This window comes from Ips typographus, linkage group LG3 (assembly GCF_016097725.1).
Source record: "Ips typographus isolate SLU linkage group LG3, UJ_Ityp_2.0, whole genome shotgun sequence".
In the NCBI taxonomy this organism is placed as follows: Eukaryota; Metazoa; Arthropoda; class Insecta; order Coleoptera; family Curculionidae; genus Ips; species Ips typographus.
This window is the reverse complement of record NC_138424.1, coordinates 21,909,574-21,925,473: the sequence shown is the minus strand read 5'-3', so window position 1 is coordinate 21,925,473 and position 15,900 is coordinate 21,909,574. Positions and strand designations below refer to the sequence as shown.

The 15,900-nt window shown below is 35.5% G+C and overlaps 3 protein-coding genes across 3 annotated transcripts; 2 read left to right on the top strand and 1 right to left on the bottom strand.

Moving 5' to 3' along the window:
* Window positions 1-247: 247 nt before the first annotated feature.
* Uev1A (Ubiquitin-conjugating enzyme variant 1A) lies at window positions 248-1,503 on the top strand. The gene is made up of 3 exons (XM_081974848.1): window positions 248-475; window positions 532-800; window positions 1,013-1,503. Exons 1-3 carry the CDS (start codon window positions 451-453, stop codon window positions 1,151-1,153), a joined length of 435 nt encoding a protein of 144 aa, XP_081830974.1. The 5' UTR covers window positions 248-450; the 3' UTR covers window positions 1,154-1,503.
* Window positions 1,504-3,765: 2,262 nt separating this feature from the next.
* On the bottom strand, window positions 3,766-12,898 carry ND-49 (NADH dehydrogenase (ubiquinone) 49 kDa subunit). Its single transcript, XM_081974836.1, has 8 exons — window positions 12,729-12,898; window positions 12,400-12,622; window positions 9,768-9,969; window positions 9,527-9,714; window positions 9,304-9,467; window positions 4,340-4,533; window positions 4,084-4,285; window positions 3,766-4,029 (listed from the first exon to the last, which is right to left on the bottom strand). Exons 1-8 carry the CDS (start codon window positions 12,809-12,811, stop codon window positions 3,900-3,902), a joined length of 1,386 nt encoding a protein of 461 aa, XP_081830962.1. The 5' UTR covers window positions 12,812-12,898; the 3' UTR covers window positions 3,766-3,899.
* Window positions 12,899-12,997: 99 nt separating this feature from the next.
* On the top strand, window positions 12,998-13,572 carry RpS27 (ribosomal protein S27). Its single transcript, XM_081974851.1, has 2 exons — window positions 12,998-13,158; window positions 13,252-13,572. The coding sequence occupies exon 2, from the start codon at window positions 13,252-13,254 to the stop codon at window positions 13,504-13,506; it is 255 nt and encodes an 84-aa protein (XP_081830977.1). The 5' UTR covers window positions 12,998-13,158; the 3' UTR covers window positions 13,507-13,572.
* Window positions 13,573-15,900: the final 2,328 nt, after the last annotated feature.

The following is a 15,900-nucleotide window of genomic DNA, read 5'->3' as shown; positions in this document are numbered from 1 at the left end:
TATTTTCATGTTTCCGGTTTCGGTTTTTATTGTTATTGTTATTGGTCGAAGTCGGAATGTGGTTCATCATACCACATCATACTACATTTATTGGCGCATTTTTAAAGAATGCGAAAAGGCAATATTATTTGTTTCTTGATTGTTCCATTTAATAACGGGGTAGATTTTGATAAAGTTGGCAACGCTGGTGACAGTGGTTTACGTACAGAAAACGTGTGTGACACTTGACAGATACGTCACAATTTTAGTTTGACAGTTGATCACCAAAAAAAAGAGTCGATAAACTGCAATTTCCTTACTTAGCATTCCTTTTGCGTGTTTCCTCACCAAAGTGCTACTTTCCCAGTAAACGCAGTTCAGTTCCACTAACTTTCTAAGATTACAGTGACCAGACAAAACAGCAATTAAACTCGAATCGGATTAATTAATTTCCAAACCGCATTTGCAAACATGGCTACCCCGTCAGCCGGTGTGGGTAAGTACCATTCCCCAAATGAGTTAAACGCACAAGAATCGTAAATTTCCTTCTAGTCGTTCCTAGAAACTTTCGACTTCTGGAAGAACTGGAAGCGGGCCAAAAAGGCGTTTCCGATGGTACCATCAGTTGGGGATTGGAAAACGATGATGATATGACCCTTACCCATTGGATGGGCATGATAATAGGGCCCCCACGTAGTCCCTACGAAAACCGAATGTATTCCGTGAAAATTGAATGCGGCGACCAATATCCGGACGAAGCGCCTTTGGCCAAATTCATTTCTAGGATAAATATCAATTGTATTAATTCCTCAACAGGAGTGGTAAGTTTCAATGTACATTTTCTCTGCTGATGTTGAATTTTTCACAAAGAGATCAAATTTGCCTGAATAAATTGAGGAAAACTAGAACAGATTCTATAAGTCCCCTAAATTTTTGAAACTGATTGTATATTTTTGCTTCTTTAATTTTTGGAATTAGCCCAATTGATGTCAATGTTATTGTACATTCAAAACTTCAAGACTTAACTTATTAGGTGGATAACAGACAGGTGCCAGTGTTGGCGCGATGGCAAAGAGAATACACCATCAAGACGGTACTGCAAGAACTGAGACGTTTAATGACCCTCAAGGAGAATATGAAGCTGGCTCAGCCTCCTGAGGGTAGCTGCTTCTAGCCGGGAGCAGAAATAGAGAGCGGTATGAGGCGGCGCGCCCCACACGTCCATCAACCGGGTGCTTCGCGTTTTTTGGAACTCGACGCCGAAGAGTACACTTGTGGCGTTTTGTAGGGTTGGCGAGAAAATTTTTTTGATTTTTTTTCTTTGTTTTGTTTACTGTCAAAGCTTTATCAGGTGCGTTTCCTTGCAGTTACTGGCAAACCATTCTTAGGAGTTTTTTTAAGTTGTAAAATCATAATCAACTATCTATTCTAGGGCAAAGTAAGTAAATGTAATAATATTTCAACACAAAAAATTTTGTAAATGTTAAGTCTGCTATAAAATAAAAATAATTTTATGTGTAGGTATTTTTTGTTTTTGTGTTAGTTTTGCCCTCCGGTCACACTATTCCACTTCTAGAGCCTATCGGAGCAATCTAAAAGCGTCCCAGAATCTTGTGAAACGTTCTGAAAGCAGCCGGAGCCTTGTGGGCCAATCAGATCTTTGTAGAATGTTCTAATCTGTTGTGAAAGCTACTAAAAACTTCCAGACCTTCCTACAACATTGTATCGCATTTTCGAATGTTTTAGAATCTTTAAAAAGGCTTTTGAAACATTCCAAAGCTTCTAGATCGTTGTCTGAAGATACTGAAGCTTTCCAATAGCTCCTAGAACCCTCTAAAACGTTCTACAAATACCTACAGCCTTCCAGAACATCCTAGAAGCTTTCCAAGCCTTGAGAAACGTTGCAGAACCTTTTAATCGCAGCCAAAGCCTTCTTAGCCATTCAAAAACCTTCTAGAGCATTATGAATCATTCCAAAACCTTGTGAAAGCATATTTAAAAATATCGAACCAAAATTTGGACGTTAATCGTTATTCCTCCTGTGCAGTATTTTCGCAAATCTTCTAGATTGTTGTCGAAGATACTAAAAAGCCTTTCAAACACTCCTGCCATAACCTTCTAGAGCTTATCGGAGCAATCTAAAAGCTCCCAGAATCTTGTGAAACGTTCTAAAAGCTGCCCGGGCCAATTGAAAACCTCTCAGATCTTTGTAGAACGTTCTTAATTTGTTGTGAAAGCTACTAGAAAGTTTTATAACGTTTTACAGGCTTCTAAAAACTTCCAGACCTTCCTACAACATTCTATGGCATTTTTGAATGTTTTAGAATCTTTAAAAAGGCTTTTGAAACATTTTAAAGCTTCTAGATCGTGGTTCAAGATACTGAAGTTTTCCACAAACTCTTAGAACTCTCTAAAACGTTCACAAGTCTTCTATAAGGTTTTCAAACCTTTCAAAACGTTCTACAAATACCTACAGTCTTCCAGAACATCCTAGAAGCTTTCCAATCCTTGCAAAAGGTTGTAGAACCTTTTAATCGCAGCCGGAGCCTTCTTAGCCATTCAAAAACCTTCTAGAGCATTATGAATCATTTCAAAACCTTGTGAAAGCATATTTAAAAATATCGAACCAAAATTTGGTCTTTTTTGAACGTTAATGGTTATTTCTCCTGTGCAGTATTTTCGCAAATCTTCTAGATTGTTGTTAAAAGTACTAAAAAGCCTTTCAAATACTCCTATAACCTTCTAGAGCTTATCGGAGCAATCAAAAACCTTCCAGAATCTTGTGAAACGTTCTAAAAGCTGCCGGAGCCTTGTGGGCCAATTGAAAACCTCCCAGATCTTTGTAGAACCTTCTAAACTGTTGTGAAAGCTACTAGAAACTTTTATAACGTTTTACAGGCTTCTAAAAACTTCCAGACCTTCCTACAACATTCTATGGCATTTTTGAATGTTTTAGAATCTTTAAAAAGGCTTTTGAAACATTTTAAAGCTTCTAGATCGTGGTTCAAGATACTGAAGCTTTCCACAAACTCTTAGAACTCTCTGAAACGTTCACAAGTCTTCTGTAAGGTTCTCAAACCTTTCAAAACGTTCTACAAACGGCTACAGCCTTCCAAACACTTCTATAACCTTTTAGAACGTTCTCAAGTTTTCCAATATGATTTGCAACGTTCTAGAGCCTTTCGGAGCAATCTAAAAGCTTCCAGAATCTTGTGAAACGTTCTAGGAGCTTCTAAAAGCTGCCGCAGCCTTGTGGGCCAATTGAAAACCTCCCAGATCGTTGTAGAACCTTCTAAACTGTTGCGAAAGCTACTAGAAACTTTTATAACGTTTTACAGACTTCTAAAAACTTCCAGACAACATTCTATGGCATTTTCGAATGTTTTAGAATCTTTAAAAAGGCTTTTGAGACATTTCAAAGCTTCTAGATCATGGTTGAAGATACTGAAGCTTTCCAATAACTCCTAGAACTTTTAAAGCCTTGCGAAACATTCTGGAACTTATTAAACGCTGCCGGAGCCTTCTTAGCCATTCCAAACCCTTCTAGACTCTATAGAGTATCCTGAAACGTTCCAAAACCTTCTAGAAACATTGAACCACAGTTTGGTCCTTTTTGGAAGGCATTTTTTTGACAATAACTGTCAAAATATAGTAGCAAAGAGTAGCTATTTAACGAGAAGGGACAGTCGGCTTATTTCCTGTAATGTTTTGACCAATCACATCTAACGGCCAGGACAAAGGTTTTGATTGTTGATTAAGTAGTCACGTGACATCAACTTGGAGCGGTTAGTACTCATTATTTACACGCTTTATTATTAACCTCCAGACGGACAATAATAATTTATAATAACAAAGAGAGTAATCTGGAAAATATTACAATAATATAAGAATTAATTGTAGACGCAGCTCCATAAACCATCTTATCGATCTACTTCGCCGAATACAATATCCAACGTTCCTATAATAGCAACAATATCAGCCAACATGTGATTTTTACCTACTTTATCTAAGGCGGCCAAATGGGCGAATCCAGGAGCCTTAATTTTACACCTGAAAATATGGTCATTTTTGGATTCAAAATAACAAACTGCAAACGTTGTTTACCGGTAAGGTTTTGAACTTCCGTCGGAAACCAAATACACTCCAAATTCCCCTTTAGGAGCTTCGACAGCCGTGTAAGTTGTACCGGGCGGTACTTGATAGCCTTGAGTGAACAATTTAAAGTGATGAATCAAGGCCTCCATGGAGGTTTTCATTTCCTCCCTGCTTGGCGGAGTGACTTTAGCATCGTCCGTTTTGATTTCGCCTGAAACTCTCACACTCAGACGTTTGAGGTGGTGTTTTTTCGATTTGAAAATACCTGGTGGCATATTGTTGAGACACTGTTCGATGATGCGCAAAGATTGACGCATCTCCTCCAATCGGCACAAGTACCGGTCGTAGCAGTCGCCTTTAGTACCGATCGGTACGTCGAATTCGACCAAATCGTACGCGTCGTACGGCTGAGTTTTACGAAGATCCCATTTGATGCCCGAACCTCTCAGCATTACCCCACTGAAATTGTCAGTGAATAGCAATAACGGCATCGTTCAGCATTTTTGTTTAAAATTATCAAAGAACACGATTAATTGATCACATTTCCAAAATTGTAGATTTTTTGGAATACGTTAACATACAGAAGCTTTTAGGCTGTTTTGAAAGCTGCTAAGGTAGTTGAAGAGCATTTGGAAGCTTTTAGACTGTTCTAAAAGCTTTTGGAAGCTTCTATGGTGCTTCAGGAACATTTGGAAGGGTTTTGGACAGTTTAAAGAACATATTCAGGCATTTAAGAACTCTTAGACGGTTCTATAAATTATTGGAAGCTTTTAAATCGCTCTAGAAGCTTCTAGACTGTTTTGAAATCTTTTGAGAGCTTCTAGAGTTGTTGAAGATCATTTGGAAGCTTTTAACTCTTCTAAAAGCTTTTGGAAGGTCCTATGCTGCTTCAGGAGAATTTTAAAAGTTTTTGGACAATTTAATGAGCATATTGAAGTTTCTGGACTGCTTTAGAGACATTTGGAAACTATTAGACGGTTCTAAAAATTGTTGGAAGCTTTTAGACTGTTTTGAAATCTTTTTAGAGCTGCTAAAGTAGTTCAAGAGCATTTAGAAGCTTTTAGACTGTTTTGAAATCTTTTGAGAGCTTCTAGAGTTGTTGAAAACCATTTGGAAGCTTTTAAACTCTTCTAAAAGCTTTTGAAAGCTTCTATGCTGCTTCAGCAGCATCTAGAAGGTTTTTGGACAGTTTAAAGAACATATTCAAGGTTCTGGACTGCTTTAAAGGCATTTAGGAACTCTTAGACGGTTCTAGAAATTGTTGGAAGCTTTTAGACTATTTTGAAATCTTTTGAGAGTTACTATAATAGTTGAAGACCATTTGGAAGCTTTTAAACTCTTCTAAAAGCTTTTGGAAGCTTCTATGGTGCTTCAGGAGAATTTAAAAAGTTTTTGGACAATTTAATGAGCATATTGAAGTTTCTGGACTGCTTTAGAGACATTTGGAAACTATTAGACGGTTCTAAAAATTGTTGGAAGCTTTTAGACTGTTTTGAAATCTTTTGAGAGCTTCTAGAGTTGTTGAAAACCATTTGGAAGCTTTTAAACTCTTCTAAAAGCTTTTGAAAGCTTCTATGCTGCTTCAGCAGCATTTAGAAGGTTTTTGGACAGTTTAAAGAACATATTCAAGGTTCTGGACTGCATTAAAGGCATTTAGGAACTCTTAGACGGTTCTAGAAATTATTGGAAGCTTTTAAATCGCTCTAGAAGCTTTTAGACTGTTTTGAAATCTTTTGAGAGCTTCTAGAGTTGTTGAAAACCATTTGGAAGCTTTTAAACTCTTCTAAAAGCTTTTGAAAGCTTCTATGCTGCTTCAGCAGCATTTAGAAGGTTTTTGGACAGTTTAAAGAACATATTCAAGGTTCTGGACTGCTTTAAAGGCATTTAGGAACTCTTAGACTGTTCTAGAAATTATTGGAAGCTTTTAAATCGCTCTAGAAGCTTTTAGACTGTTTTGAAATCTTTTGAGAGCTTCTAGAGTTGTTGAAAACCATTTGGAAGCTTTTAGACTGTTTTAAAAGCTTTTGGAAGCTTCTATGCTGCTTCAGCAGCATTTGGAAGAATGTTGGACAGTTTAAAGAACATATTCAAGGTTCTGGACTGCTTTAAAGGCATTTAGGAACTCTTAGACTGTTCTAGAAATTATTGGAAGCTTTTAAATCGCTCTAGAAGCTTTTAGACTGTTTTGAAATCTTTTGAGAGCTTCTAGAGTTGTTGAAAACCATTTGGAAGCTTTTAGACTTTTCTAAAAGCTTTTGGAAGCTTCTATGCTGCTTCAGCAGCATTTAGGAGGTTTTTGGACAGTTTAAAGAACATATTCAAGGTTCTGGACTGCTTTAAAGGCATTTAGGAACTCTTAGACTGTTCTAGAAATTATTGGAAGCTTTTAAATCGCTCTAGAAGCTTTTAGACTGTTCTAAAAGCTTTTGGAAGCTTCTATGCTGCTTCAGGAGAACTTAAAACGTTTTTGGACAATTTAATGAGCATATTGAAGTTTCTGGACTGATTTAGAGACATTTGGAAACTATTAGACGGTTCTAAAAATTGTTGGAAGCTTTTAGACTGTTTTGAAATCTTTTTAGAGCTGCTAAAGTAGTTCAAGAGCATTTAGAAGCTTTTAGACTGTTTTGAAATCTTTTGAGAGCTTCTAGAGTTGTTGAAAACCATTTGGAAGCTTTTAAACTCTTCTAAAAGCTTTTGAAAGCTTCTATGCTGCTTCAGCAGCATTTAGAAGGTTTTTGGACAGTTTAAAGAACATATTCAAGGTTCTGGACTGCATTAAAGGCATTTAGGAACTCTTAGACGGTTCTAGAAATTATTGGAAGCTTTTAAATCGCTCTAGAAGCTTTTAGATTGTTTTGAAATCTTTTGAGAGCTTCTAGAGTTGTTGAAAACCATTTGGAAGCGTTTAGACTGTTTTAAAAGCTTTTGGAAGCTTCTATGCTGCTTCAGCAGCATTTAGAAGGATTATGGACAGTTTAAAGAACATATTCAAGGTTTTGGACTGCTTTAAAGGCATTTAGGAACTCTTAGACGGTTCTAGAAATTATTGGAAGCTTTTAAATCGCTCTAGAAGCTTTTAGACTGTTTTGAAATCTTTTGAGAGCTTCTAGAGTTGTTGAAAACCATTTGGAAGCTTTTAGACTTTTCTAAAAGCTTTTGGAAGCTTCTATGCTGCTTTAGCAGCATTTGGAAGAATGTTGGACAGTTTAAAGAACATATTCAAGGTTCTGGACTGCTTTAAAGGCATTTAGGAACTCTTAGACGGTTCTAGAAATTGTTGGAAGCTTTTAGACTATTTTGAAATCTTTTGAGAGTTACTATAATAGTTGAAGACCATTTGGAAGCTTTTAAACTCTTCTAAAAGCTTTTGGAAGCTTCTATGGTGCTTCAGGAGAATTTTAAAAGTTTTTGGACAATTTAATGAGCATATTGAAGTTTCTGGACTGCTTTAGAGACATTTGGAAACTATTAGACGGTTCTAAAAATTGTTGGAAGCTTTTAGACTGTTTTGAAATCTTTTTAGAGCTGCTAAAGTAGTTAAAGAGCATTTAGAAGCTTTTAGATTCTTCTAAAAACTTTTGAAAGCTTCTATGGTGCTTCAGGAACATTTGGAAGGTTTTTGGACAGTTTAAAGAACATATTCAAGGTTCTGGACTGCTTTAAAGGCATTTAGGAACTCTTAGACTGTTCTAGAAATTATTGGAAGCTTTTAAATCGCTCTAGAAGCTTTTAGACTGTTTTGAAATCTTTTGAGAGCTTCTAGAGTTGTTGAAAACCATTTGGAAGCTTTTAGACTTTTCTAAAAGCTTTTGGAAGCTTCTATGCTGCTTCAGCAGCATTTGGAAGAATGTTGGACAGTTTAAAGAACATATTCAAGGTTCTGGACTGCTTTAAAGGCATTTAGGAACTCTTAGACGGTTCTAGAAATTGTTGGAAGCTTTTAGACTATTTTGAAATCTTTTGAGAGTTACTATAATAGTTGAAGACCATTTGGAAGCTTTTAAACTCTTCTAAAAGCTTTTAGAAGCTTCTATGGTGCTTCAGGAGAATTTAAAAAGTTTTTGGACAATTTAATGAGCATATTGAAGTTTCTGGACTGCTTTAGAGACATTTGGAAACTATTAGACGGTTCTAAAAATTGTTGGAAGCTTTTAGACTGTTTTGAAATCTTTTTAGAGCTGCTAAAGTAGTTCAAGAGCATTTAGAAGCTTTTAGACTGTTTTGAAATCTTTTGAGAGCTTCTAGAGTTGTTGAAAACCATTTGGAAGCTTTTAAACTCTTCTAAAAGCTTTTGAAAGCTTCTATGCTGCTTCAGCAGCATTTAGAAGGATTTTGGACAGTTTAAAGAACATATTCAAGGTTCTGGACTGTTTTAAAGGCATTTAGGAACTCTTAAACTGTTCTAGAAATTATTGGAAGCTTTTAAATCGCTCTAAAAACTTTTAGACTGTTTTGAAATTTTTTGAGAGCTTCTAGAGTTGTTGAAGACCATTTGGAAGCTTTTAGACTTTTCTAAAAGCTTTTGAAAGCTTTTATGCTGCTTCAGCAGCATTTGGAAGAATGTTGGACAGTTTAAAGAACATATTCAAGGTTCTGGACTGCTTTAAAGGCATTTAGGAACTCTTAGACTGTTCTAGAAATTATTGGAAGCTTTTAAATCGCTCTAGAAGCTTTTAGACTGTTCTAAAAGCTTTTGGAAGCTTCTATGCTGCTTCAGGAGAACTTAAAACGTTTTTGGACAATTTAATGAGCATATTGAAGTTTCTGGACTGATTTAGAGACATTTGGAAACTCTTAGACGGTTCTAAAAATTGTTGGAAGCTTTTAGACTGTTTTGATATCTTTTTAGAGCTGCTAAAGTAGTTAAAGAGCATTTAGAAGCTTTTAGACTGTTCTAAAAGCTTTTGGAAGCCACTATGGTGCTTCAGGAAAATTTGGAAAGTTTTTGGACAGTTTAAAGAACATATTCAAGGTTCTGGACTGCTTTAAAGGCATTTAGGAACTCTTAGACTGTTCTAGAAATTATTGGAAGCTTTTAGAGTGTTTTTAAATCTTTTGAGAGCTACTAGAGTAGCTGAAGACCGTTTGGAAGCTTTTAGACTGTTCTAAAAACTTTTGAAGGCTTCTATTGTGCTTCAGGAACATTTGGAAGGTTTTTGGACTGCTTTAGAGACATTTGGAAACTGTTAAACGGTTATTGAACACTACATGTGACTGAATACATACCTAAAACCAAGATTGAGAGCTTCTTCAGCCGTCACAATACCAATATCTTGAGTTCTCTGAATCCACAATCGGTTATTAGTAAGCAAATCCTCCACTTCATCCAGTCGTTCATTAAATTTGGACGCAAACTCGTGTATATCGTCTAGCAGACCCAAAGGCAAGTCCTTAACATCACAGCAGACTGGTACACAAGGACTTCAGAATTTTAAAAGTAGAAATTTACCAGTGAAACTCCTCCGGGTCGTACGTAAGCAGCGTGCATCCGCGCTCCAGACACTCTCTCGTAAAACTCCATCATTTTTTCTCGCTCCTCAAACAACCAAAAGAAGGGCGTCAAGGCACCGATATCGAGGGCGTGGGTGCAAATACCCATAATGTGGTTCAAAATTCTGGTGATTTCCGCAAACAACACTAGAAATCTGGTTCGATAAAAAGCACGAAAACATAAAGGAGCGCGCAATCACCTCGAATGTATTTGGCTCGAAGTGGTACGTCAATGTTCAACAGTTTCTCCACGGCCAAACTGAAGCATTGTTCGTTGCACATCATCGATACGTAATCGAGCCGATCGAAATACGGCAAAGCTTGCGTGTACGTTTTGTACTCGATCAGTTTTTCCGTACCTCGGTGCAGTAGTCCGATGTGAGGGTCGGACCGTTTGACAGTCTGCACAACAACAAAAAATTGCTTAATTTTATGTAATTTTGGTGGAAATGTCAAGGAAATTTAAGGAATTTTAGGAGAATTCAAGAGAGAAAAAGATAATACATGTAAACCAAAAGCAACAATTCAAGCAATGGAATTTGGTTTGGTGGAAGTAGATCTGTTTCTTGGAGGAACCACACTGTAACTAGTCTTTACAGCTCCATGGAGCCAAATTTGACAGTTCTGGCTTTAAGGAATACCGTTATATTTTTCTTCAGTCACGTGACAGCTGTCATAACTATCGAAACCCGTTCATCAGTGACCTGACACTATAAAATTAGAAATAGTTGCTAAATTGAGAAATTACTCAGGAAGTTGTGTTTTACGTTCCATGTAGCCAAATTTGACATTTGGAACGTTACAAAACACTTTATATAGAGTTGGGCATGCGGACACTTTCCGTTTACCGTCATTTGTCAAGTGTCAATTGTCATTTTTACCTGTCCGTTCAGTCAATACTCGCGTTTTCCACTAGCAAGTGGCAAGTCTAGTGCAAAACTATAGTAAAACTAGTGTACTGTATTCTATCAAATGTCATTGAAAGAATAGGTCATATTTGCAATATGTTAGGGTGATGAAAAGGCAATTGAACGACCACATTGACACTTTGACTCACCAAATGTCAATGCTGTCAATGTCAAATATGTCGTATCACCACAAACAAAAATTGCTAATTCAAAACTTTCAGGTATCTTCTCGGATAGTTTCGGAAAAAAATACGAAAATTCCCCAATTTGCCCAACTCTCCTGAATACTTTGCTTAGGTTACGTGACAGCTGTCATAACTGTCAAAACTCACTCACGAGTGACCTGAAAGTGTAAAATGCTAAACAGAAGTGTTTCTTTAAGGAATTGCATTGTAAGTGATGTTTATAGCTCCATAGAGTCAAATTTGACAGTGCTGACGTTAATAAACACTTTTATACTTTTCTTACCTCACGTGACAGCTGTCATAACTGTCAAAACTAAATCATCAGTGAACTGTAAGTATAAAAATAGATGTGTTTGTTTGAGGAATGGTACTGCACTGTAAGTTGTATTTACACTGTTTACACCTCCATGGAGCCAAATATGTCAGTTCTGTCGATAAGAGACACTTTGATACTTACGTCACGTAACGTCACAACTGTCAAATTTCACTCCATGGAAGTATAAATACAATGTACAGTGTGATTTATTCAAGCGGGAGACCCCTAGAAAACAAGTTATAGTCTCTTAACGTCTCAAGTATTAAATTTAACTGTATAGAGCTATAAATACAACTTGAAATGCGATTTATCAAAGAAATACAACTAATCTGCCTATTAGAGTTGTATGTTTGCCTTGAATAAGTTTCGACAGTTGACAGCTGTCAGGTGACGTAAGAAACATATCGAAGTGTCACTAAGCCTCACAAATGTCAAATTTGAGGCTTTATTGAGTATATTTATTTCTACAAGATACCACTCTTTTGTATGTTTTAGAGTTTCATCTCATTGTTGAATGATTTTTAATTTTTAATAGTTAACAAGAGTCCCCTGACAATAGGCCACGCTGTAAAGTGTCATAACTGTCAAATTTAACGACTTAAACTGTCATTTAGCGTCACAACTGTCAAATTTAACTCCACAGAGTAAGAAATAAAAATTTGCGGCGTGTCTAAATCTATCAAGACTTTTGACATTATCAGAAAGAAAAAATGCAAATTTGATATATAACATAACATTTCTTCATCATTTTCTACTTAACAATGACAAACTGAAACTAGAATTTTGACACTTCAATCATGAACTGGCCAATTTAGCACATAACTTTAATATTTTCAGTAAATCAGGATTAAAATTGGTAAACTAACAATTTTTGTATTTTCTACTTGAAATTGATAACAAAAAGGGTTGTTGGTTAACCAACTAGTTACAACTTAAACAGGAGAGTGATGGAGAAGACTACAAACCCAAAACTTTTCTGTCTAAAATTGAAAGTAGGGTTTGATATAACATGTTTCAGTATAGAAACACAATTTAGTCTTCGATTTACAAATTTTAGACAGTGTAATTCAATTCAATAAAATGCCATTTTTCAAATGTTTCTACTGAAAAAATTGACAACCTCAAGTCTGAATTTTGACACTTTAACTCAGAATTGACAGTTTGATCCCCCTCTCAAATTTAAACACTATTACCTTGAAATTGATCTAACAAATGTGGATTTTTATGCTAAATCTCAGCAGAGTGGGTAGTTTGTGATTAGTCAAGAAAACAGCTTGCTGCTTTTTCTTGGCCAATCACAAATACTGCACATGTGACACTTTATCCATACTAGACTGACTATGTTGACACAAATTACTACAATTTGTGATGTCAATGATGTCATACCTATTTTGTTTGAAATTGGAAATAATTCTAAACATACCTCTCCATCCAATTCCAAAACCAACCTCAATACACCGTGAGCAGCAGGATGTTGAGGCCCAAAATTGATAGTAACATTCTTCACCTCCTTTTCAATCGGGGCTTTTGTAACATTCCAGGGCTGCATAGCCCAATTCTTTGAGGTTTCATCCGGGTACATAACGGGTCCTTTAAACTGATCAAAGTATTCCTTGTCAGGGTACCACCTGTGATTGTTCTGTGAGCTAGAAAATACAATCGTTTCTTGTTACATCCTGTAATATGTGGCTGGTTATCAACAATTTTGTAATAATTACATAACATCAATATTATGAATGCGAGTTGAAGTACCTGGTGTGTAACAATGCGGCCCCATTTTTAAGGACGAGCTTGGAATTTACTTGGGTGAGACTGCTCCGGATCACCCCCAACATGATTTAAAAAAATTTTCAATTCAAAATTATTTTTAAGTTTGTTTTTAAATTTTCCTTGAATGAAAAATTACAAGCGTCAACTAAATTGGACATTTGACAGTGACACTAGTGACAGTGTCACTGCTTTTCTTTGTTGGTGGCATGATAATAAGAAAGAGACAGGAAGATTAAATTGTTTATGTTGGTGCAGTTGATTTTTGACATTTCGATGTTGGTAGCATTGACTAATCCAGTCCAGACTAGTTTGACAGCCGCTTGTCAAATTCCTTTTTTGCATGGTTCTTAACCGAATCACCACGTGCAATTGCAGTAATTCTAGCAATTTCAAAGAGAAAAACTAGTAAAAAGTGAGTTAAACACGGTGAAAATTAAGTGTAACGTTTAGTTTCACGTCCCAGCCAGTTTGCGTGACACTAAAACGTGTTTTTTTCTTGTTTTAGATGCCCTTAGCCGTCGACTTATTGCACCCCAGCCCGGAACACCAAAGGCGGGCCCATAAGAAGAAGCGTTTGGTTCAGCACCCCAATAGCTACTTTATGGACGTGAAATGTCCCGGGTGCTATGCAATTTCGACCATTTTTTCGCACGCACAGAGTGCTGTTCCCTGCAAGGGTTGCTCCACTATTTTGTGCACGTCCACCGGAGGAAAAGCGAGGTTAACAGAGGGTTGCAGCTTCAGGCGTAAGCAGCACTAAAAATATTGAACTTAAATATGTAATTTAAGGTTTGTTTTTAATAAATTTTGTCCGGACTAAATGTAAGTAATGGGTTTTTGTTTGGTCTTGCATTGAAACCTAAGGGGGCCATTCATGTACTGTATTTTAAAAGACAACTTTGTAGTGTGTTATCCAAAACAGTTTGAAAATCTGTATACTGTTGATCTTTTTTTAATATTAATACATTAAAACGAGTAAGTTCCATTTTTGCAATAAGGTCTCTCATCAGCGATCTCAATGTTTTGCATTGTAACTTGTAACAGATTCAGTGTTATTTGCTGAACACTAATGGTCAGATAATCAAAAACTTAATTTTCATTAAGAAGGTTGAAGGGGACTTATTGTATAGAAACAAACACCAGAACTTATTTGATAAGAAAATAGTTTACAGTTTGTTGAAGTTGTAGGAACAATTTTACAAAACAGATGGTACATTGTTTTTGTCAGTATTCTTTATCAAAACACCTTTTTTGTAATTTTAGCACTTTGTTTCTTAACACAGTTTGAAGGAAGGAGGAAAATTGAACCAACAAAGTGACTTTAAAACTGAAAAAAAATGGAAATTTCCTACTTTTACTATATTTATTATCAAGTAAATGAAAGGGCTAGAAATGTTTAGTGGTTTCTGGTTATATTTGAAAAAATATGCCTGTTTTAAAAAAAAAAACATGGGATTCCTCAGTTTTTTGGTTAAATTAGTCAAAAAGACAATCTAAGTGATTGTTGGTCGATCAGGGAAAAAAAAAGTTGTCTTTGTCTCTCTCCATCTTTCCATACTCCCTGTATGTATGGTAGATGTAGAATTTGGGTAGAAAGTAAAACAGGGTGGTCAAAATACAAATATTAGTTTTATATTAAAAAAGTTTAAGTACTAAAGAAGTATTTTTTTAAATGAATTGTTCAAAGTAACCTATATGTTTGAAGCCAAACAGTTTTGGGATAAAACATAAAAAAGTCACGTGACAATTTTTAGGTTAGGTTAGGTGATAACGAAGGAAGTTTTTCCAAATTTTTGACACGTGATTTTCTAAGGTCAGGTTTTTCCAAATTCTAACAAACAAAAAATATTTTTTGTGCGGTTGTCTGAAATTACGGGTTATATTTTGACGTTTAAACTGTTATAGTAACCAAAGTTAACACGTGTCAAATAAAGACACCTATCATTTAAAACAAACCGTTGAAAAATTAAATATTGTATAGTATTTTAATTTTAGACAGTGGTAAAATTGTAAGAACTACGTCACGTGACTTTGATAATTCAATTTTTGAGCTTGCAACACTGTAGTGACCTTCAAAACTCAGTTTAAACTTTGGAAAATTTATAAATAAAATTGAGACAGTTGTAACAACTTAAATTGCAAAATACACGTCACGTGACTAGGATATATCACTTTTTGAGCTTGCAACACTGTAAAGGCCAATTGACATTGTCAAAAACAGTCACGTGACCTTCAAAACGCAGTTAAAACTTTGGAAAATTGATAAATAAATTTAAGACAGTTGTAAAAACTTAAATTGAAAAATACACGTCACGTGACTTGGATGATTCAATTTTTGACCTGCCACACTATAAAGGCCAATTGACATCTGTCAAAATTAATCACGTGACCGTTAAAATGCGGTTTAAACTTTAAAAATTTGGTGAATTAAATTTAGACAGTTGTAAAAGCTGAAATTGTAAGAGACACATCACATGACTCTGATTATGCAATTTTAGAGCTTGCAACACTGTAAAGTTCAGTTGACACCTGTCCAAAACAGTCACGTGACCTTAAAAATGTAGTTTAAAATTTGAAAAATTTGTAAATTAATATAATAATTTGTAATGAATATTGTTTCAACTCAATATCATCTTACAAAGATTTTACCATAATAATTGCATGTGCCTATGTTGTTCTGTTCAATTTTCAGTCAATTTTGTTGTATTGACACACTATATTGTCTACTGCAATGTATTTGTTAAAATATCGCAAAATTTCCTTTATTTCACTCAAAATTCCAATGAAAATATCACAAAACATTTGGAAATATACAGACTATGTCTCAAAATACTCTCAAATGCCTTATAAATTTCTTAAAAGTATTATAATACCTCAAAATGCTTTGTAATACTGGCAAAGTGCCCTAAAATACCTCGACTGTGTACACCAAAATACCTCGGCGATCTCCGAAAATGATGAACAAGCATGCCAAATTTCATATAAGTTTTATTTTAGTTTATTAATTAAGATCAATTTTAGGGCCCGTTAGCTCAGAAAGGGGGCACTTTTCAACCATATACGACACTTTGGCGTTTATTTTTCTATGTACTTTCCACCCTTCAAGTATCTCAAAAACAATTTAAAGCACCCCCTGTATAACAAGAAATTCTTG

Excerpts from the sequence above, each read along its gene's own strand:
- Uev1A (XM_081974848.1), top strand. The coding sequence starts at position 451 with ATGGCTACCCCGTCAGCCGGTGTGG. Across the intron at positions 476-531 it reads TACCCCGTCAGCCGGTGTGG|TCGTTCCTAGAAACTTTCGA; the intron begins GTAAGTACCATT and ends ATTTCCTTCTAG. Across the intron at positions 801-1,012 it reads TTAATTCCTCAACAGGAGTG|GTGGATAACAGACAGGTGCC; the intron begins GTAAGTTTCAAT and ends TTAACTTATTAG.
- ND-49 (XM_081974836.1), bottom strand. The coding sequence starts at position 12,811 with ATGTTGGGGGTGATCCGGAGCAGTCTCACCCAAGTAAATTCCAAGCTC. Across the intron at positions 4,534-9,303 it reads GCTCTCAATCTTGGTTTTAG|TGGGGTAATGCTGAGAGGTT; the intron begins GTATGTATTCAG and ends TGACAATTTCAG. Across the intron at positions 4,030-4,083 it reads GGAAGTTCAAAACCTTACCG|GTGTAAAATTAAGGCTCCTG; the intron begins GTAAACAACGTT and ends CCATATTTTCAG.
- RpS27 (XM_081974851.1), top strand. The coding sequence starts at position 13,252 with ATGCCCTTAGCCGTCGACTTATTGCACCCCAGCCCGGAACACCAAAGG.